Here is a 19,574-nt window from a genome sequence, read left to right as displayed (position 1 = left end):
AGGTAGGAGAGTGCGTGGAGGGGAGTAGAGTGGGATGAGAGGGAAGAGGTAGGAGAGTGCGTGGAGGGGAGTAGAGTGAGATGAGAGGGGAGAGGTAGGAGAGTGCGTGGAGGGGAGTAGAGTGGGATGAGAGGGGAGAGGTAGAAGAGTGTGTGGAGGGGAGTGCAGTGAGATGAGAGGGGAGAGGCAGGAGAGTGCGTGGAGGGGAGTAGAGTGGGATGAGAGGGGAGAGGTAGGAGAGTGCATGGAGGGGAGTAGGGTGAGATGAGAGGGTAGAGGTAGGAGAGTGCGTGGAGGGGAGTAGTGAGATGAGAGGGGAGATATAGACAGGTGAGGATCTTGACTCGGGTGAGGACAATCACTGCAAATGATTGGATTGGGAGCGAGTGGAGGGATTGTCGAATAGCGGTGACGTGGCATTGACTGCAGGTGCAGGAGTCTGGCAGCGGCATTTTGCATCACGTGGAGTTCGGAGTTGAGGGATTCGGCGAGGCCGTGGAGGAGAACTGCCGAGGCTCGTGTTTCCTAGCAGTGTTTCCCTAACAGGCCGCAACCTGCTGATTAAACCCAGAACGGGCACACCGATCCACGATTATTAGCCTGCTTCAGAAGGCTCACGGGCTCACTGGCCTTAAACCTATTCATTCTCTTTTGTTACGTGTGGAGCTAGATGTGCGTGTGTTTATTTACTATTCAATCAACCGTAGTAGTAGATGTAATAATAACAGCAACAATATTTTAATACAACTATCGTGTCAATTGCAATAATAATGTTGAACTATACTGTACGAACGAGATAAATGTACAAGTGGAATCCTACAACTGCTGCTACCGTTATGCATGCACGTGCGTGGACCCATATCACTGCTGATTTGCATCGCAATCCATTTCTCAACCCACATAACAACGACAACAACAACCACCACCACCACCACACAGGCCTAACTTGTGGGTTCACACCTGGCGCTGCGCTCCCAGCCAGGGCTATTCAACACAACTGTGAAACTTTATTAATTAGATTAATTCGTGAATAGTAAGAGGGGGGTTTGGGTGGGCAGAAGAAAAAAACGAATTTAAGTTTGCATGTGGTCAGGCGCGCCATTATAGCACTTGCTGTGACGTCACAATGCAATTGTGTGAACGTCATTTCCGTTTGTACACATCACGTGAAAAAGCAAAAAAACACTGCGGTTGTACTGTACTTTTTATGCTTCCACGCATATACAAAGTGCGCACACGTGACTGCATCTCAAGACGCTGCACAATGTATACACACACAGTACACACACACAGTACACACACACAGTACACACACACAGTACACACACACACAGTACACACACACAGTACACACACACAGTACACACACACGTTTCCCTCGTTCTACGCGGTGGTCGTAGTTGAGTAGCGCACACCGTACACACACAGTACGCACACAGTACACACGCAGTACACACGCAGTACACACAGTACACACACAGTACACACAGTACACACGCAGTACATACCGTACACACAGTACACACGCAGTACATACTGTATACATGCGGTACATGCCACACACACGCAGTACATACCGTACACACACAGTACACACAGTACACACAGTAAACACACAGTACACACGCAGTACACACAGTACACACGCAGTATATACTGTATACACGCGGTACATGCCATACACACGCAGTACACACGCAGTACATACCGTACACACGCAGTACACACAGTACACACACAGTACACACGCAGTACACACGCATTACATGCCGTACACACGCAGTACATACCGTACACACGCAGTACACACGCAGTACACACAAAGTACGCGCACAATCTTGCCCCACGTTCCGGCCGCATAGCCGCATGAAATCAGCCCGCATAATGTAGCGAATTCATGGGGTAGAAATATGTTCGCCGCATCTTACGTGAAATCTCCACAAACCGAACCCGCACAGATCGAGGGAAGCCTGACTCAACGCAGCCCTTTGGTGGCACGCCTGTGTGACCGTGAGTTTGTTTTGTTCTATCTATCATTACCGAGGTTCCGCACGAGTATGAAACAGCCTGGAACCCACAATCTCGACGTATCTCTGCAGGATAAAGTATATGTTTTCGTGTGTGATACTGCATTGGCAGTGGTGCATAAGCATAAATAACTAAACCAAAAATTCAACATATTAATCAATTAAACTGTCTTTACTGGTGCGAGGGGGGGGGGGGTATATATTATATATTAAAGGGAAAAAACATGGATATACATAAACAACGTTTCGGACAATGGCCCTTCTTAATATCAGAGATGTCTCTGTGCTTTTCCTCTGTTGTGAAGAAGAGCCACTCGCCAAAGGCAGGAGGGGCAGTGTTGTTGACAAACGTGCTGAGCTCCAGACAAGAACCGTCTCCGTTTGGGGCCGCGCGGTCAAAATGAACCACTCATCCGACGGCTCGCCCCTCCCGTCTCTCAGACGCTCGACAGCTGCTCGACGAAGGGCACCGTCTGAAGTTCGGCGATGATTTTGATCTCCGAGCCCTCGTCCCGAGATCCTCCTTGGCACGGGCTCGAGCCGGCCTCGGGCCTCAGCGGCGAGTCGTCCCGGGCCTCTGACGCCTCCCGCAGACAGCCCGCGCCCTCGGTCGCCACCGCAGCCGCCGCCGCCATCATCTCGTGGAACCCGCTTGCCACTCCGCTCGTCGGCGAGGCCGCCTCACCGATGGCCAAAGTCGCCGCCGCCGTCGTCGAGGACAACGGAGGCGACGATGCGGTTGCCGATGACGATGACGGCGTTGGGTTCGCCGCCGCCGAAGACGATGCCGACGACGCTGTTGGCGGTGGCGTCGATGACGACGACAACGGCGGAGTCACCGGCGGAGCTGCAACGGCGAAGGGCGTGTAGCCGAAAAAGCCACCGCGCGTCTCATCCTCCACCCCCCTCGTGCCGTCTTCCACGATGCCCAGGTGGGCGCTGTCCAGCACTCCGTTGGGACTTGGGTACATTTTATCCGCCCCGTTGAAAGCCATGCTGTGGTGTTCCTCTTCCTGCTGCTGTTGATGATGATGATGCTGCTGCTGCAAACCCGACGGTCCTTTAAATATGACGCTGTGAGCTGCTCGCCCTATCTGCTGCTGGTGATGATGCTGATGATGCTGTTGCTGCTGTTGCTGCTGATGATGATGTTGTTGCTGATGATGCTGCTGCTGCTGATGGTGTTGATGATGCTGCTGCTGCATCCCCGAATAGCAATCCGTTGCGTCCAATCTCCCCGCCTGCATGTCGCCTACACTCGAGTGCACGTTGAGCCCACACAGAGCCGCCTCCATGCCGAGGCCACCCAGCGACAAGCCGCCGGCCCCGTGCGCCAGCAGGTAAGGGGACGCGGCGTGGATGCTCGCGTTGAAGAAGGCCTGCAGATGCGCGGGGTGCTGGTTCGACTCCTGGTAGCCGCCCGGAGGCACCGCCGCCCTCGCCGCCGGGTCGTGCGGGTGGCCGTGCGGGTGGCCGTGGGGCAGCCCCGCGGGGTAGTCGCTGCCCAGCGCCGTGGCGCAGGGCTGGCCCGGGAAGTCACGTGACGACGACGACGAGGGAGGGGTCCCGTCTCCGTCCGTCTCGGAGAAGGAGGAATCTTCGAGGTCCTCGGGGCTCTTGCGAGGTCCGTCGTCGGCCTGGTGGGAGCTGCCCGTGGGGTCTCTGTGTGCGTGGGGCGGGTGGAGGTGAGGGGTGAGAGGGTGGAGAGTTCACAATGAGTGAGAGCAATTACACAGCCCCTAACGTGGGGTAGCGCTTAGTGCACTCGACTCGCAATTCAGAGGTCACTGGTTCGACGCGAACTCCTGGTGCGGCAATTGAAGCAACGGGCACATATTAACCTCCCCCCCCCGCCCCCCCTGGTCGGCCTCGGTCCACCCAGCAGTACACATGGGCACACTACACTTAGTCGATCAGCAGTTCCGTGTGTGGTGGGGTGAGGTGTGGGTACTCCCATCTCTTTTACCTGCCCCCCACCTCCACAAAGTGTTGAGCGAGGGGCGCAATGGACAGGGACCTGTTCAGGTGTCAGTCACCACTGGCCTTAAGCGTGGTGGTCACGAATATACTTCAGGTCGTCGGGGTCATTGGCATGAAAGATAATTATTTTAGCAGCTAAGGCCCACTGAGCTACGTAGCTATTTTTCAGAAGCGACCTGGCCACAAACAACAGCTCAGCGAAGCGGCTCATCACGTGGACATGTATAGCAGCCAAATGCTATGAACGTACGTTTATAAATGTCAAGGGAAACACCGAAGGATCCGGAGAAAAATCCACGCAACTACGGGGAGAGAGACACCGCAAACTCCAAATATACACGTGTCAGGGTCGGGATCGAACCGTCGACCTCCTGTATACCAGGCGAGGTAGTTAACATCTCCTAGCCACCGTGGCGCTGCACCACCGCTCCTCCAGTAGCATCGACAGTGTACGTGCATCAAATCAATCATTTACCCACAACAGTCGGATTGAGTCGCAAGCCTCATCAGGAGGGTGCTGCTACCATAGAGATTTTTGGCCAATTCCATTAATTAATATATCGTTTGGCTGACGAACGCCCTCCTGCCCATAGTTGTCTACCCACGTACTGTCTTCCAGAGGTGCATCTTACCAGCAGCACGAGTTCAACGCAAGCAAACTGTGGACCGGTGTCGACACCCATTGTCTCATCAGCAGGGTCAGGTTTGATTGGCCGATGGTTTGCGTAAAATCGGCTTCCACATATATATTGTGTGTTACGTCTTAGAGACAAGTATGGTAATGAGATAACAATGATCGTGGTATTGAAACTCCGCACAACGACGCTTGATGATTATTTTCTAATTAAAAAAAAAATCTAGATTTTCACACACGTGATTAAATGCACACATCGGCAAACTTGGGAGCTGATACACCGGATGGATCGATCCTTCGTCACAACCCCTTACCTAGCCCAGTGCTCGATTTAGACAGCACTGCTCTCGACCACAAACACGTGCTCATTTTAGACCGAGTCGACCTATGCGAGTATGTAGGGGGGGTGGGGGGTGGGGGGGTGTCCAAGGCATCCCAAGGCAGGTCGCCAACTCGCCAACAACGACTGCCATAAAGATTCCACGCGCTACTCGCCCCCGCTGCCCCCACCGAACTCGGAGCGCCAAACAAAACAAAAAACTAAAAAACAGGGGGCAGAACATTGGGCGGCATGCGGGCCGCCGGCAATTGGTGGCAGGCGGAAGAGTGTTTCCTCTGACGCCTGACGTCACTCCGCGTCGCACAACTTTTTTCATTCACTCGGGCGCTGAGCCTTTTCCCTATACTTTGCACACTCCTATCGGATTTATTTTTGTGTTATTATTCATTGTTGTTGTTGTTGTAACTTTCTAACCGGCCACATACCGGAGATTTGCGCAAAAGAGCTTGAGGCTTCATCTGATTCCTCCAGGATTGATCAAGATTATGATTAATCAAGATGCTGATGGTGATTCCGAGCAGCTGTTTGAATTATAGCGCGCACGATCTCACGGCGTCCGTTCGCGGTCCGCGTGAACATTTTCATTTAGAACCGGTGCCCAGGAGTTTGTTCTCTATGCCGTGTATCAAAATAATCACCGTAGTGTTCTTCCCGAAGAGACATGTTGATAGTCTAAGCCCGATCACCAATAACTACACACAAAAGAAACCCCATCAGATAAAACAATTTTCAGCACTTGTTTTTTTGCGCTACACTCTATAGCTTTGAGAATTTAAAAAAACGAGGGAATCTCAGAGGCAGTTCTGTGATATCCGCTTCCGTGCGCCGGTCACCAACACGACTCGTGACATCACGGCCGACAGCACAATCGGGATACCATTCGGGCACAAGTACAAACACAATTAATAGTAGTTAAATAAAAAGTTGAACGCGAGCGGTGATGATGGGAGGGGGTTTGGAGAGAGGTAATTCTTGGAGCTTCCGATCTTACGGGGATTAGGTTGAACACCCATTCCCATGCACGTGCGAAAGAGACGTGGGGACTCTCTGACGACTTATTAAAGTCATTGTGACGTGTGACAAATACCCGATTTTTTTTTTTACAAAAAAATATATTATTCTCAGACCCTTTATCAATCCAGTGCTGAATGAAGGCTTTCCCACATCCTGTGCCGCTCATGGGGGTTTGTTTGACCATACTTCACCACGCTGGTTATTGCGGGTTGGTGAAAGGCGGTTGATTGCCCAGGACCGCTTCAGACAGCGCTCGCCACTGACGTTAGCTGTAACCGCGCGTTATGAATCGTGTCACCAGGTTCAGATAACAGTGCGCTAACCACTATGCCACCGCTCCTCGGCCCGGCTATTTTTCTGGGAAAGCCGCTCATCATGCGCCGTGCCAGCCTAAGACCAGGTGCTCGCTCGCAGCACTTGCCCCCATCGATGTATACGTCTACACGGGTGACCTTTGCTTCTTGTGCGCACCACGTGATCTGCCATCTGACCTACAGCCCGGTTTGTTGCTGCTGCTGCTGTTGTTGTTGTTACTCGCGTGAACGTAAACAAAAGCTGCAGCGTATACAAGAACCGTGCCACCACAGCAGGGCCACGTGTCAATCCACTGCTGGATGAGGTCTCTCTCCTCCCCGTGCCGTGGCACCCCCCGTGTCAAGTCGTCGACCGTACTTCGTCGCGTTCGTCAATGCACGGTTGGGTTGGTGAAGGCTAGGGGAGCATAGAAGTGCAGATGCACCAATGTGCTGCCCTCTGCTGACCGCCTATGACGACCCTGGCATGTGTATCCGGTAGCACCCCCTCCAAGTTATAGCCAGGCTCAAAGAAAACGCTGCTGAGCTTCCAAAGAAGTCACACGGTTACTTGGTCATAGGAATCAACATAATCGTCGTCGTCGTCGTCGTCGTCGTCGAAATCATCACCACGAGCGATATCAGTTAAAAGGGCTCGTGACCTGCTGATGAGAGCCATTGTAGTCGAAACCGGGCGCAGGGAGTTCGCTGCGCGACGTTTGACGACGCTGATGAACCGAGCCTGGGGCCAAATGACCTCGATCTTATTTCAGTCATTCAACATATAATCTTTTTTCAGTTATTAAACAAACGCGTGCAGTGCCTGCTTATTTACGCGCGCCCATAATTCGCCAGAAGAGAGCGTGTGGTGGGGGGGGGTTATAATTACGACGTGACAAGAGGCTGCTGGTTGCGTGGATGCAAATAATATGTTTGCGAACATAAGCGAGCGAGCGAGAGAGAGAATGCGCGTGCGTGTGTCTGTCTCCGAGCGTGTTAGATCGTGTGTTTGTCAATTGAGCTTCAATCCATTGCCAATCGTTCACTGTTGAATGTTCGTGTGTCCGCCTGTCTGTCTGTGTGTATGTCTGTCATTCTATCAGTATGTCTTCATTTGAGTGTATCGATGCATTAGTATATCGGACCGTCTGCCCATCAGTACGTTTGCATGTAAATAGCTATACCTGTCTTTATTCATGTCAATCTACCACTGTTTCGTCAGCCTATCAGTATGTGTGTCTGTGTGTCCGTGTCTATGTGGATGTCATTATAACTATATATACATATCCGTCGATAGAACGTCTGCTCGTCTGTGTCAGTATATCTGCCCCTCGTTGTAGCCATCCTTTTATCTTAGCAATCAGTGGGGCAGTACGTTCGTGACCATTTGTCGCTCGTCTGTTGAACCTCTCAGCAGGTGTCACAGCATGTCCGACTGTCCATCACGCAGTCTGGCTCCCCCGATCAAGTCAATCGATCTGTCTTTCAGTCCACGTATCGAACCATCCCGTCTGGTGTTATTTGTGTGTGTATGTGTGTTTTTAATATCCCAGTCCGTTTTGTGAGTCCGTCCGTCCGTGCGTGCGTCCGTGCGTCCGTCCATCCATCCGCCAGTTCGCGTCACGGTGCATTCACCCCTTCGCCGGAGCGCCTCTCTCCCTCTGCCTGCGGTTCTTGAACCAGTTGCTGACTTGCGTGAGAGACAATCCCGTGAGCCGGGACAGCTCCCTCTTCTCGGCCGGGCCCGGGTAACGGTTCCTCTCGTAGCACTCCTTGAGCACCTGCCTGGACCTCTCCTTGAAGCAGTACACCGTCTCCTCGCCGTCCCAGATCGTTCGCGGCAGCGGGAATTTCCGACGGAGCCGATACTTCTCGACCGCTCCGAGGGGCCTGCCGCGCGCCCTCGCCGCCTCCGAGTAGCGCGCGCGGTACCACAGCTGCTGCAGCGCGGCGTGGCACTGCGGCGCGAAGCCGTGCGACTCGAGGATGGCGTAGAGCTCGGCGTAGCGGCCCTGCTGGAAGGCCACCAGGGCTCGCGCCTTCATGACGCTGTCGCTGCGGCTCAGCTGCTCGCACGAGGGAGGGAGGGCGGTGAGGAAGCGCGCCAGGCGCTCCGTGTCGCCGCTCTGCTGGAGCGCCTCGCAGACGCACGCCACTTGCTCGGGAGTGAAGAGCGGCGCGGGAGCTACGGACGACGCCGACGACGGATGGCTCCCGCCGCCGAGCGCGGAGGCGGCCTCGCTCAAACACGACGCGCCCAGACCGATGCCTGCCGCGCCGAGCGCCAGACCCTCCCAGGTGCGGAGGCCGTCGCTCATCGAGGTCAGCGGCTGCAGGTTGGCGAGCCCGAGCAGCGGCGAGACGCCGTCCATCGCGTCCGCGTCGTGCTGCGCGCTCGAGTCGGGAGGCTGCACGGAGCGCGTGGCTGCGTACTCGACGGACACGGAAGCCATCGTGGGGGGCGGGCGGGCGGGGGGGCGATGAGTCAGTGGCTCTGAAGTTTATTCACGGACGGTGTTTTCCTCCTACACGTACCAGAGCCAGCCCCCCCCCCAACCCCGATCGATCTTCTGATGAAAGTTTTCTCTCGCTCTGTGGCGTCTCTCGCTGTCGGTGCTGGGTGCTCGATGACAGACACTGTCCCCCAGCAGCAGCAGCAGCCTGTTGTGGGCTACACGGGGGGGGGGGGCTGTCTGGGTATCTCTCGTTCGTGTTGTCTCGGGCACCCTTGCTCGATCCACTGCTGCTCGCTTCAGCCGCGCTCGGGGATCATCGCGCGAGAAACCCTGCAAAGAAACACAAAACCAGCGCCACCTGTTTGCCTCTCTCGGGCGGCACACAAAGTGACATGTTGTTCTGAGTGTGCGTGACTGTTTATATATATACACACACATAGAGACAAAGATCCCCCGATAGCCTTAATAGACTGTTGGGGCAAGTGCTGTTTGCGAGCGCCTATGAAAAGCAGCCACGATACACGAGGGGGTGGGTAGCCAGCACCACGCCTGACCGCCTTTGTCTCCACCAGTGGCGATGTTCACACACCGCAACAGGTACTTATTTGAGGCTGAGTCGACCTAGGTGAGGCCCGGGAGCGGTTCAGATAATTGTCACCGGTGTTGACAGTGAGCGGGAATCGAACTCGGGTGACCGGGTTCGTAGCGCAGCGCAGCGCTGACCGCTACACTACCGTTCCCCGTATACTGTACACGCACACACGTGGGTGGAGCGGTGGCGCAGTGGTTAGCGCAACTCCGCCACTGCCAACTTCCGTGGTCGAGTGATGTTTGTACCAGTCCATCGAAAGACCAACTCGGCACTGACATTAATACCCGGAGCGATGCGCGTGTGAAACATCGTCACTTGGAAAGACAAGGGCGGCCGGGCGTGGTGCTGGCCACCCACCCCCTCGTGTGCCTTGGTTGCTTCCCATAGGCGCTCTCCAACAGCGCTTGCCCCTAAAGTCGGTTAAGTCTCTACGGGGGACCTTTGTCTTTGTACGTGTGTGCATGATCCCTGCCGGCACTTGTCCCGACAGTTTGTCGACGGACATTCTAGTGAGTCCGAGTCTCCGTGAACGCGTTCGCGTGTGCGTCTGCGCGCCCGTCACTGCGTGTGCGTGCGCACTGCACTACGAACCCCGGCAATGAATGGGGTGGGATAGAGAAGGGGGCGGGGTGGTGATGGGGGGGGGGGTGTGATGGGGGGGAGATTCCCACTCACGGATAACAATCAGTGGCAATTGATGATGGCCGAACCGGTTCTAGGCATCCGCCCTGAGATCGAATCAGCTTCAAATCAGTCCCTGCAGCGCTGAGTAAACGCCTACACCGGGTAGATCAGAATGTCGCCGGCGTAGTGCGACCTTAATAGGTGCTCGCCAACAACTACAACAACAACAACACTTTACGCGTCACTCTGTAAGGCTATTCGAGAGATCGCTTTGCCGTGTGAGTCACTGTCTTTGTGTGACGTATGAGTGAGTCTTGTCACTGCGTGCCAACGCGTCTGTTGCGCACGTGGTGAGATCGCTTTGCGCTACGAACTCGGCTGTCCGCGTTCGATTCCCGATCACGGCCAACTCCAGCGACGATTTATCTGAACCGGTCCTGGGCCTTCCCTAGGTCGACTCAGACTCAAACGAGTACCTGGTGCGGTGTGTAAAAAAAAAACATCGCCACTCGGGAGACAAAGGCGGCCGGGCGGTGTGCTGACTATCCACTCCCTCGTGTGCCGTTCCGGCCTCCATAGGTACCTCGTGCACGGCACTTGCCCCAATAGTCTCTTAAAGGCTATACGGGGGATCTTTATCTGTATGATATTTACGTACGTGTCTATCCGTGCGTGCGTATATGCGGTATGTCTTCTTGTGAATATGTGATTATATGTGTGTGTGTGCGCGTACGCGTCTCTTGTACATCATATATCTGTGCGTGTTTGAGCGTGTCTGTGCGTGGAGGTGTATGTGTGTGTGTGTGTTGCACGTCCGTCTGCGTGACAAATGTACGAGAGTATTTTCACTCGGACGTTTGTCCCAGCGAAAACTCACCACCCCCTCCACCCATTGCAGCTGTTTGGACTTAGGCGATATTCAAAGAGGCGGCGTATACTTTGAGAGGGAGTTTTTGCACCCTGTGTGCCTTTGCGAGTGTGTGGCTGTGGCCAAGTGAGCTGAAGACGAGACCTCTCAATATACTCCACAATGTTACCTGCCGTGTGCGCACAGGTAACACACTCGCACAAAGAGAAACATCCTCCCGTGTGGCCTCAGCAGAACTGTTGCGCACAGTGTCTCTTGGCGAACAGCACCGATGAAGGCCGGCACTGTGGATCACAAGGGGGCGTTTGGTGTGTGGCCAGCACCACACCCGGCCGCCTTTGTCTCCCCAGTGGCGATGTTTACCCACCGCACCAGATACTCATTTGAGGCCGAATCGACCTAGGGGAGGCCCCGGACACGTTCGGATAACCGACACCGGAATTGGACGTCAGCGAGAATTTTACTCGGGTCACCGGGTTAGTAGCGCAGCGCGTTAACCACTGCGCCACCGCTCCCCAGACGCATATATATACATGCCCGTGCCTGTGTGTGTAGGAGTAAATAAATCAATAGCGGCGGTGTAGTGCTCAGCGCGCTGAGCTAGGTTCGATTCCGACTTACGGCCAACGTTAGTGGTGGAATATGCGGACCGTCCACGGGCCTTCCCTAGGTTGACTCAGCCTTAAATTAGTCCCCGGTGCGGTGTGTGAAACATCGGCAGTGGGGAGACAAAGAGAGACGGGCGTGGTAGTGACCATCCCGACCCCTCGTGTGCCGTGCCGGCCTTCGTAGGTGCCACTCACTAACGGCACTTGCCCCAACAGTCTCTTCAGGTTATACGGGGGACATTTGTCTTTTGTGTATATGTGTGTTCGTGTTATTGCACATGAATGAATTGGTCTGTATATGTACGATTATACGAATGAGTGTATATTAAACATGAGTATGTGTACTGTATATACCGCGCGTGTTAGAGAGTGCGTATTTGGAGATAAATGTGTGGATACATTTGTACCGCGACCCTAGTGCATCCCATAAATATTGCGTCTCAAGCTTTTCGTGATTAAATTTCATCGCATTCATTTCCAAAGAAACTGGGAGGAGATTTTTTAAAACACGTTTCGTGCTGAACGTCAAAGCGACGTTGCAAACGAGCCGTCACCCTCCCGGAGTGGCACACAAGCCACTCAGAGTCGCAGCTTCGAGTCCGTGACACCATTGCCAAGAGGCAAGGCTGTTTACCATTAGCATCTGTTTAGGGTGTAAAGGACAAAAAAAATAAACCTCCTACATAAAAAAGAAACTAAACTTTCCAGCGAATCAATTAAAATATGAGTACCGAATATGATTTTGATAAAATGTATAAGTGCGTAATTTGGATTAATATATATAAAATAATGTTTACTGGCATCGGATATATCTTAAACAAAATAAATAATAATAACGCACTCTAGATTTGTTTGTAGGGAATTAGATAATTGGCTTCGGACTTAAGATATATCTTATAAACGTAAGTAAGGCATGTGACCTCAAATAATTATCATACACATTAATAATAATTTATTATACTGGGACCAATGCAGAGATGAATCATTTTGCCAATCCACTGCTGAATGGATGCCTCCCCACCGAATGTCATTCATTTGGATTGTCTGACCATGCTTCACCGCGCTGGTCACTGTCGGTTGGTTAACGACGTGCTTGGGATTGGGGTGCAGAACTGGTTCAAGATATCAGTCACCCGTGATGCTAGCCATGACTGGGAATAGAACTTAGATTCGCCGAGTTCAGGGGACAATGCGTGTATGTGTGTGTGTGAGTTCGATTGCTGCTCACGGTCAACACCAGTGAAGATTATCTGAACCGGTCTTGGACATCCCCTAGGTCGACTCAGCCTCAAATTAGTACCTGGTACGGTGAGCAAAAACAAGGCCACTGGGGAGACAAAGGGGGCCGGGCGTGGTGCTGGCCACCCACCCTCTCGCGTGCCGTTTCGGCCTTCATAGGTGCTACTCGCTAACAGCACTTGCCCCAACAGTCTGTTAAGGCTATACGGGGGATCTTTGTATTTATATATATACTGTATAGCAAAAGTCGTTCTACATACAGTACATATAAACCAACATTTAAGCTGGTATTAAGTCTTGTTTTCCGTCGCTTGCAGAGGAGTCTGTAATGCATTTAATTTAAACACTACTTTTAAAACCATTTGTTTTAATCAATAATGCCTAAACAGGCAGACCAACAGTTTACAGTTCACATGAATAATTACCTCTAATATCTATGTAACGTTACATATGCAGTGATAGTATATACATATACAGCTGTTGTGTGCATGTAACAGAATGGTGGGAAAGCGGTGGCACGCACACTTAAGCCATATATGGACCCTGCCACCTAATGAGTTTGATTCCAGGCGACGGCGAACATCAGCGGTGAGTGATATGCGAACCCCTGCTGAACACCTCCACCCATCAGCAACTCGCACTGACCCAGCGTGGTGGTGGTGGTGGTGTAGTGTTGGTCATCCCCCCTCCCTCCCCCTCCTCCGAACGCCATGACCGATGACCACGTGCTCAACAACGCGTGCACCTTTGTCAGTTGCTTTATAGGTCTGCGGACGTCACAATGATAATGATTGTGACGTCAAAACGTGAGTGAACTGCATGTAAGGGCATGACTAATGGATCACCATTAATGTAACAATTACTCACCACTGATATAACAATTGGTGTGTTTGAGGATGTTTTATTTATATATTATCTAAGGTTTTAAAACAACATTCTGATCAAATAATTACATTAATAGGCGCACAAATTAAATCGTTGTCAGTGTTCTGGATTCGTTATTTCTCACTCTTCGGTGTCGCTATATATCATCATTATTATTACTACTACATTATTATCATAGCATTATTTTTTTAACGTCTTCCGAACGTATTCTCACGCCGTTTCAACTCCTCAACTCAACGTTTATTTGTTACGCGGGGAAGCTCGTGCAGCCAGTAACCCGGCGAGTTTTGTTGGCGACGCAGCAGCCACTCACAGCCATGCAGTCGGTCAGGAAACTCGAGGCATCGATTATTTGTAATAATAGTTTCTGATCAGTATTATGGGACGTTTTTTTGTTGTTGCCAGTAGCAAAGTATGAAAACTACTAATAGGTTTTCTACCCATTTGGCAATAAAGGAATCGAGTCTGAATTGACCAAACGGTACTTGTGGTGAACGTGAAAACATGCTCTGGTAACACATGCATTGTGTTTGAAACTGAATAACCTACAACAGAGAAAGACATCTTCCTAATTCCTTGCAAAAGGGGGATATCTATTTGTTGTTTGAACATCTTAACATAACTGTTTTATTGCCAGGAAGGGTAAAAGTTATTCTTATTTTTCATAGTATGATTAAGTCTTAGGCAAAATATGTTTATTTTTAAGCCCTATAACAGAAAAGCAAAGCCATGAGAAGACCTTCCCATTGAATTCAGGATATATTTACGCGATCTAACAAAAAATAACCCTCTATTATGGATGATATTGGTCGCGAGAGCCTACGTGTTAAACTGAATTCAGAATGCCAATCTCTCTGCGAAAACGATTGATCCGTGTCGCTATTACTTATTTATACTACTTTTCTTTTAATTTCATTATGAAATGTACAATTATAGGTACGTATGTAATTTTAAAAATCCTATTAAATTCTTAGCAGCAATTGTCTATGTTCAGAATTTAAAAACTCTAAACTTTTGATGATAACACTGAAAGAGGTGGTTCAGCTAAAGAGAGAGCGGCTCACAATCTGGAAGGTTGTGAGTTCAACTCCTGGTTGGGAGAAAGAGCATTGACTCAGCCTATCATCCCTGCACAGGGTGGTTAAAATAAGTACCACTTCTTGGGGAAAATTCAACAGTGGTTGAACTATCTATAATCTGGCCCGAGCCATAGAAACGTGTAATTTCCACCACCACTGTGCCTAGGGTTCTAAACAGGAGATGAGCACAACATGAATGCTCATTTAATCAGGAAATCACTTATCATACGTAATGAGACAACGTTTCGAGCTAGGGTCCTTCTGAGTGAAGATGTGTTTTGCGATGTGTGTTTGTGCATCGCATTAAACGCAATATCACCACGATGTTTTTTCTTATCTTCTGGTAAATCCCGGTCTTGGGCCATCCTTTGAGTTATTGCCCCCGAAAATGTATAATGGGTACTTTATTGGGTGGTAAAATCTACCAATTCGTTTCTTATAGAACGCTATCAGTAGATTGCAAGTGTCTATGATAGCAAAGTCATCATTTTAGCTTTATAGGGGGCCGCAAATGAAAATAGGAGCCGGTGTCTATAAAACAGACTATAAATACGATCAAATTTCTGCCTCTCATGGCACATACCGCTCGCGGTAGACACTGGCCACGGTGGACAGGGCTAATGCATGTACGTGTGTTGAACTATGTATGTTGACTGTACGTTGAACTTCTAGCCGGAGGTGCGTAGCCAACCATGCTAATGGAGCACACTGCCCACGCTGGCGAATGCTGTCCACCACGGCCGAACGCGGGCCGTGTTTGGACGTTGGTAGCATTTTAGGCGGCCCCGATCTGGTACCGACCCAACCACCCCCCCCCTCCATCGCCACCCAGCTCACGCAATGACCGCTCTGGTCCACAGCTACCGTTGCTGTAAAACTCTACAATAGTTTCGTGGCCGTTCTGGCAACCTTCAAAAGGCAGTAGCGGGTGACCAACTCCGACGTCTGAACGCGGCTGTCGCTCGGCTGTTGTTGTTGTTGTTTTCTCGCGGCAAAAAAAAAACTCGCCCCGTCTTCCCCGTCACTCGCGCGGACACCATGGGCCCCGACTTTAACCGCGATGGTTTTTTTCGTTTGGACGCAGACCAAAAGGGTCACGAAGATTCACGAGCGGCAACAACAACAGAAACACACACACACCCCTGGATCATCTCCGGCGAGCGCAAGTTGCAACACGCGTGCCTCCGGATTCCATCGTCATCATTATTACAAACATTCAAACGCTACCTGTGCACGTGTACATATATACCTATGCGAGTACGTGTGGCTTAGTGGGTCTGGAGTGTAAGTGGAGGGAGCGGTGGTGTCGCGGTTTTGCGCGATGCGCTTCAATCTCGGCAACCCCAATTCGATTCCCGCTCTCGGTAGAGATGATTTGAACCGGTCCTGGGCCTCCCCTATGTCGTCTCAGCCTCAAACGAGTACCTGGTGCGGCGTGGTGCTGACCACCCACCCCCTCGTGCGCCGTTCCGGCCTTCATAGGTTCTACCCGATAACAGCACTTGCCCCAACAGTCTGTTAAGGCTATACGGGGGATCTTTGTCTTTGTAGCGTAAGTCGTTCGCCCACTGCGTTATGAACCCAGCGTCACAAATTCGAATCCCCGCTCGCGATTGATAACGATCAACATCTGAACCGGTCCTGGGCCTCCCCTATGTCGTCTCAGCGTTAAATTCGTTATCTGATGCGGTGTGCAAACATCAGCAGTGTTGAGACAAAGAAAGACGGGCTTAGTGCTGGCCACATCACCTCCTCGTGCACTGACGCCCTGACAGTCTGTTCGGGGATACACGGGGGATCTTTGTCTTTGTGCGTAGGCAGAATCCATCAATTATTGTACAACACTTCTACGCCCCCCTCCCCCCTTCTCCTTCACAAACAAGTATGAGTGAAGTATGGTCTTCAAAAGAAAAGACCTACACGACCCGCACGGCTTGGGGAGCGGTGGTGCAGCGGTTCGCGCTCCGCTGCGCTACGAAGCCGGCGACCCGAGTTCGATTCCCGCTCGCGGCCAACACCGAGTGACGAGTATCTGCTAAAATTAGTATCGTGCCCGGTGCGGGCTGTGAACATCGCCACTGGAGGGAGACGAAGGCGGCCGGGCGTGTTTCTGGCTAACCCACCCCATCGTGCGGCTGTCCGCGAGAAGGCGTTCGGGCCTTCTCGCGGACAGCACTTGACCCCCAACAGTCTGTCGAAGGCTACACGGGGCAACCTTTGTCGTTGCGTGTGAGAGCAGTTAACTGTTTGTCAATCAATCCGCGTGGCTGATGTACGTATTGATTGTTTGGTCTTTTGAGGGGTATGGAGTGTGGGGTGTGTTGGTGGTGGTGATGGGGGTTTGCAGGCAGTGTTCGTAGCCGTGAGCGCACGGACGCAACTCACCCGTTCGGTCGCCTCGCGCGTCGCATCAGTCGCTCATGGCTCGCGCGCCTCCTCGACTCCCGCGGGCAACGGCCCAAGAGCAGCGACTCCCTCTCGTCTTCTGTGTGCGGGCGCGTGTGAGCGAGCGAGCCAGTGCGTGTGAGTGTGTGCGTGCGTGCGTCTGAGCGAGCGAGCGAGTGCGTGTGAGTGTACGCGCGTGTGAATGAACGGTGCGCGCTGTCTGAGTGAGCGAGTGTGTGCGCGCGCGCGCGCGTGTGTTCTCGCGTGCGAGTGTATATGAAAAAAAACACGTTGTATGTATACATATATATCTAACAAAACATTGCACGAGAAGACACGGCTGGCCTGTAAATGAGTGCCCTCGGGGGCTAATGAACAGGACGACTTAGATGCCCCGCCTCTAAGAGAGAGGGGAGGGAGAGGGAGCGAGAGAGAGAGAGAGGGAGCGAGAGAGCTTTCGCGTGGCGTCAAAGCCTCTAACTGCACGCAATTGATGTCGCGTATGAAGAATGGGGGGGGGGGGTATAGAGTTTTTCCCTCCCTGGCTCGCTCACTCACTCAACCCCCCCTCTCACTCCTTCCCCCCCCAGCCACCCGCCAGTCTGCCTCGCTCCTACGCGCTCTGAGAGTAGGCTCAGAGATCACCACACCCCACCTGTTGCGTCTTTTAAATGGTCGGCGGCGGTGGTGTTTGCTCAGATGCGAAGTATAACGAGTGAGTGTATGGCCCTCAGTTGTTGTTATAGCCGTAAAATGTGTGTGTGTGTGTATGTACCGCGCCGGCCTTCATGGGTGCGCGCTAATAGCACTTGCCCCAACAGTCTGTTGGGGCTATACGGGGGATCTTAGTCATTGTTTGTATGTATGTGCCATGCCGGCATTCATGGCTGCGCGCTAACAGCTCTTGCCCCAACAGTCTGTTGGGTCTATACGGGGGATCATTGTCTTTGTTGAGTGTATGTGTTCGTCTATTCTTCTCCTTCCTGCTCTATCATCACCGACCTCCTCTTGCTCCCTCCTGCTCCTCCTCCTCGTCCTCCTCCCTCCTGCTCGCCGGCTCGTGTCAGCAGCTCTGCGCGTTCGCTCGTGGGCGCGCGAACAGAGATCGCGTGACCGCGCGTGTGCAGTGTGAGGGCGCAGTGTGAGTGCGCAGTGTGCAGTGTGCAGTGTGAGTGTGCAGTGTGAGTGCGCAGTGTGCAGTGTGCAGCGTGAGTGTGCAGTGTGAGTGTGCAGTGTGAGTGTGCAGTGTGCCGCGTGAGTGTGCAGCGTGAGTGCGCAGTGTGAGTGTGCAGTGTGAGTGTGCAGTGTGCCGCGTGAGTGTGCAGCGTGAGTGTGCAGTGTGAGTGTGAGTGTGCAGTGTGCCGCGTGAGTGTGCAGCGTGAGTGTGCAGTGTGAGTGCGCAGTGTGAGTGCGCAGTGTGCAGTGTGCAGCGTGAGTGTGCAGTGTGAGTGTGCAGTGTGAGTGTGCAGTGTGCAGCGTGAGTGTGCAGTGTGAGTGCGCAGTGTGAGTGCGCAGTGTGCAGTGTGCAGCGTGAGTGTGCAGCGTGAGTGTGCAGTGTGAGTGTGCAGTGTGCCGCGTGAGTGTGCAGCGTGAGTGTGCCGCGTGCAGCGTGCAGTGTGCAGTGTGCCGCGTGAGTGTGCGTACCCAAAAAAGAATAATGGGCAGCGTAACAACACCAACTGCCGCCAACAGCGACCACCATCAAATCCAGGCAGAGGAATATGACACAAAGCTGTCATCGTCGTGAGCAAAACCACTTCCACCATCCAACATAGCAACTCCAACAACAACAACCGCCATTCGCCACTAAGTGGCGGTGACGTCACCACGACGCTTGTGCCAGGCTATGTGCACCTTGAGGCCACGTGAAGTGTCGAACGCCCGCTGGCAGGAGGTCACGGGGCAGACCCAGGTGCCACAGGTCGACTGACTGAGACGCCTGAGATTACTGGCTGATGCACCACCTGTGCCCCCTACTGTGCCAACTTGCTGTGCTTTAGCCACCCGGCGCTCTGCTCGTGGTTGTGAGCGTCGCTCCTCCGCCCTCTGTTGTTGTTGGAGGGCGACTGCCTCCAACTGCCCAGTAGCGTCCTTCTCGAGCCTCCTCCACAGAGGCCGATCTTGACACCGCTCGTACCAGTCATCAGCAAGTCTACTCAGCTCCACTCCATCTCTTCTCTAGCCCGTGCCGCGCCCGTTTCGCCCCTTCGATCCGGCCGAACAAAAGCTGTTTAGGCATGCGGTGGCTGGGCATGCGGGCTACATGGCCCAGCCAACGCAGCCTTGCCTGCCGTAGGAGCTCACCGATGGGACTTTGTCCAGATCTTTCAAGGGTATGTAAGCTCCTCATACAATCCAGCCTGGTTAAACCCAGGATGGATCGTAGGCAGGCCAGCCTAAATATTTCTAACCGGCGAAGATGTTCCATTAGGGGGTCCACGTTTCGCAAGCGTAGAGAAGGGAGGGAATGACTGTGGTCGAGAAGACCTCAAGCTTCGTCCGGAGCGAGAGACCAGGTAGCTTACACACATCGTTACACAACCAATGAAA

At 52.6% G+C, this 19,574-nt stretch overlaps 1 protein-coding gene across 1 annotated transcript; it reads right to left on the bottom strand.

The window, feature by feature from the left end:
* Nucleotides 1-17,504, bottom strand: LOC133352619 (homeobox protein araucan-like). The gene is made up of 3 exons (XM_061568375.1): nt 17,025-17,504; nt 7,924-9,074; nt 1-3,689 (listed from the first exon to the last, which is right to left on the bottom strand). The coding sequence occupies exons 2-3, from the start codon at nt 8,739-8,741 to the stop codon at nt 2,465-2,467; spliced, it is 2,043 nt and encodes a 680-aa protein (XP_061424359.1). The 5' UTR covers nt 8,742-9,074; nt 17,025-17,504; the 3' UTR covers nt 1-2,464.
* Between the last annotated feature and the right edge of the window lie 2,070 nt (nt 17,505-19,574).

The sequence above is a fragment of the Lethenteron reissneri genome, chromosome 41 (genome assembly GCF_015708825.2).
Source record: "Lethenteron reissneri isolate LAM-NWPU_2019-01 chromosome 41, ASM1570882v1, whole genome shotgun sequence".
Taxonomy (NCBI): Eukaryota; Metazoa; Chordata; class Hyperoartia; order Petromyzontiformes; family Petromyzontidae; genus Lethenteron; species Lethenteron reissneri.
This window is presented reverse-complemented; position numbering and strand designations above follow the sequence as displayed.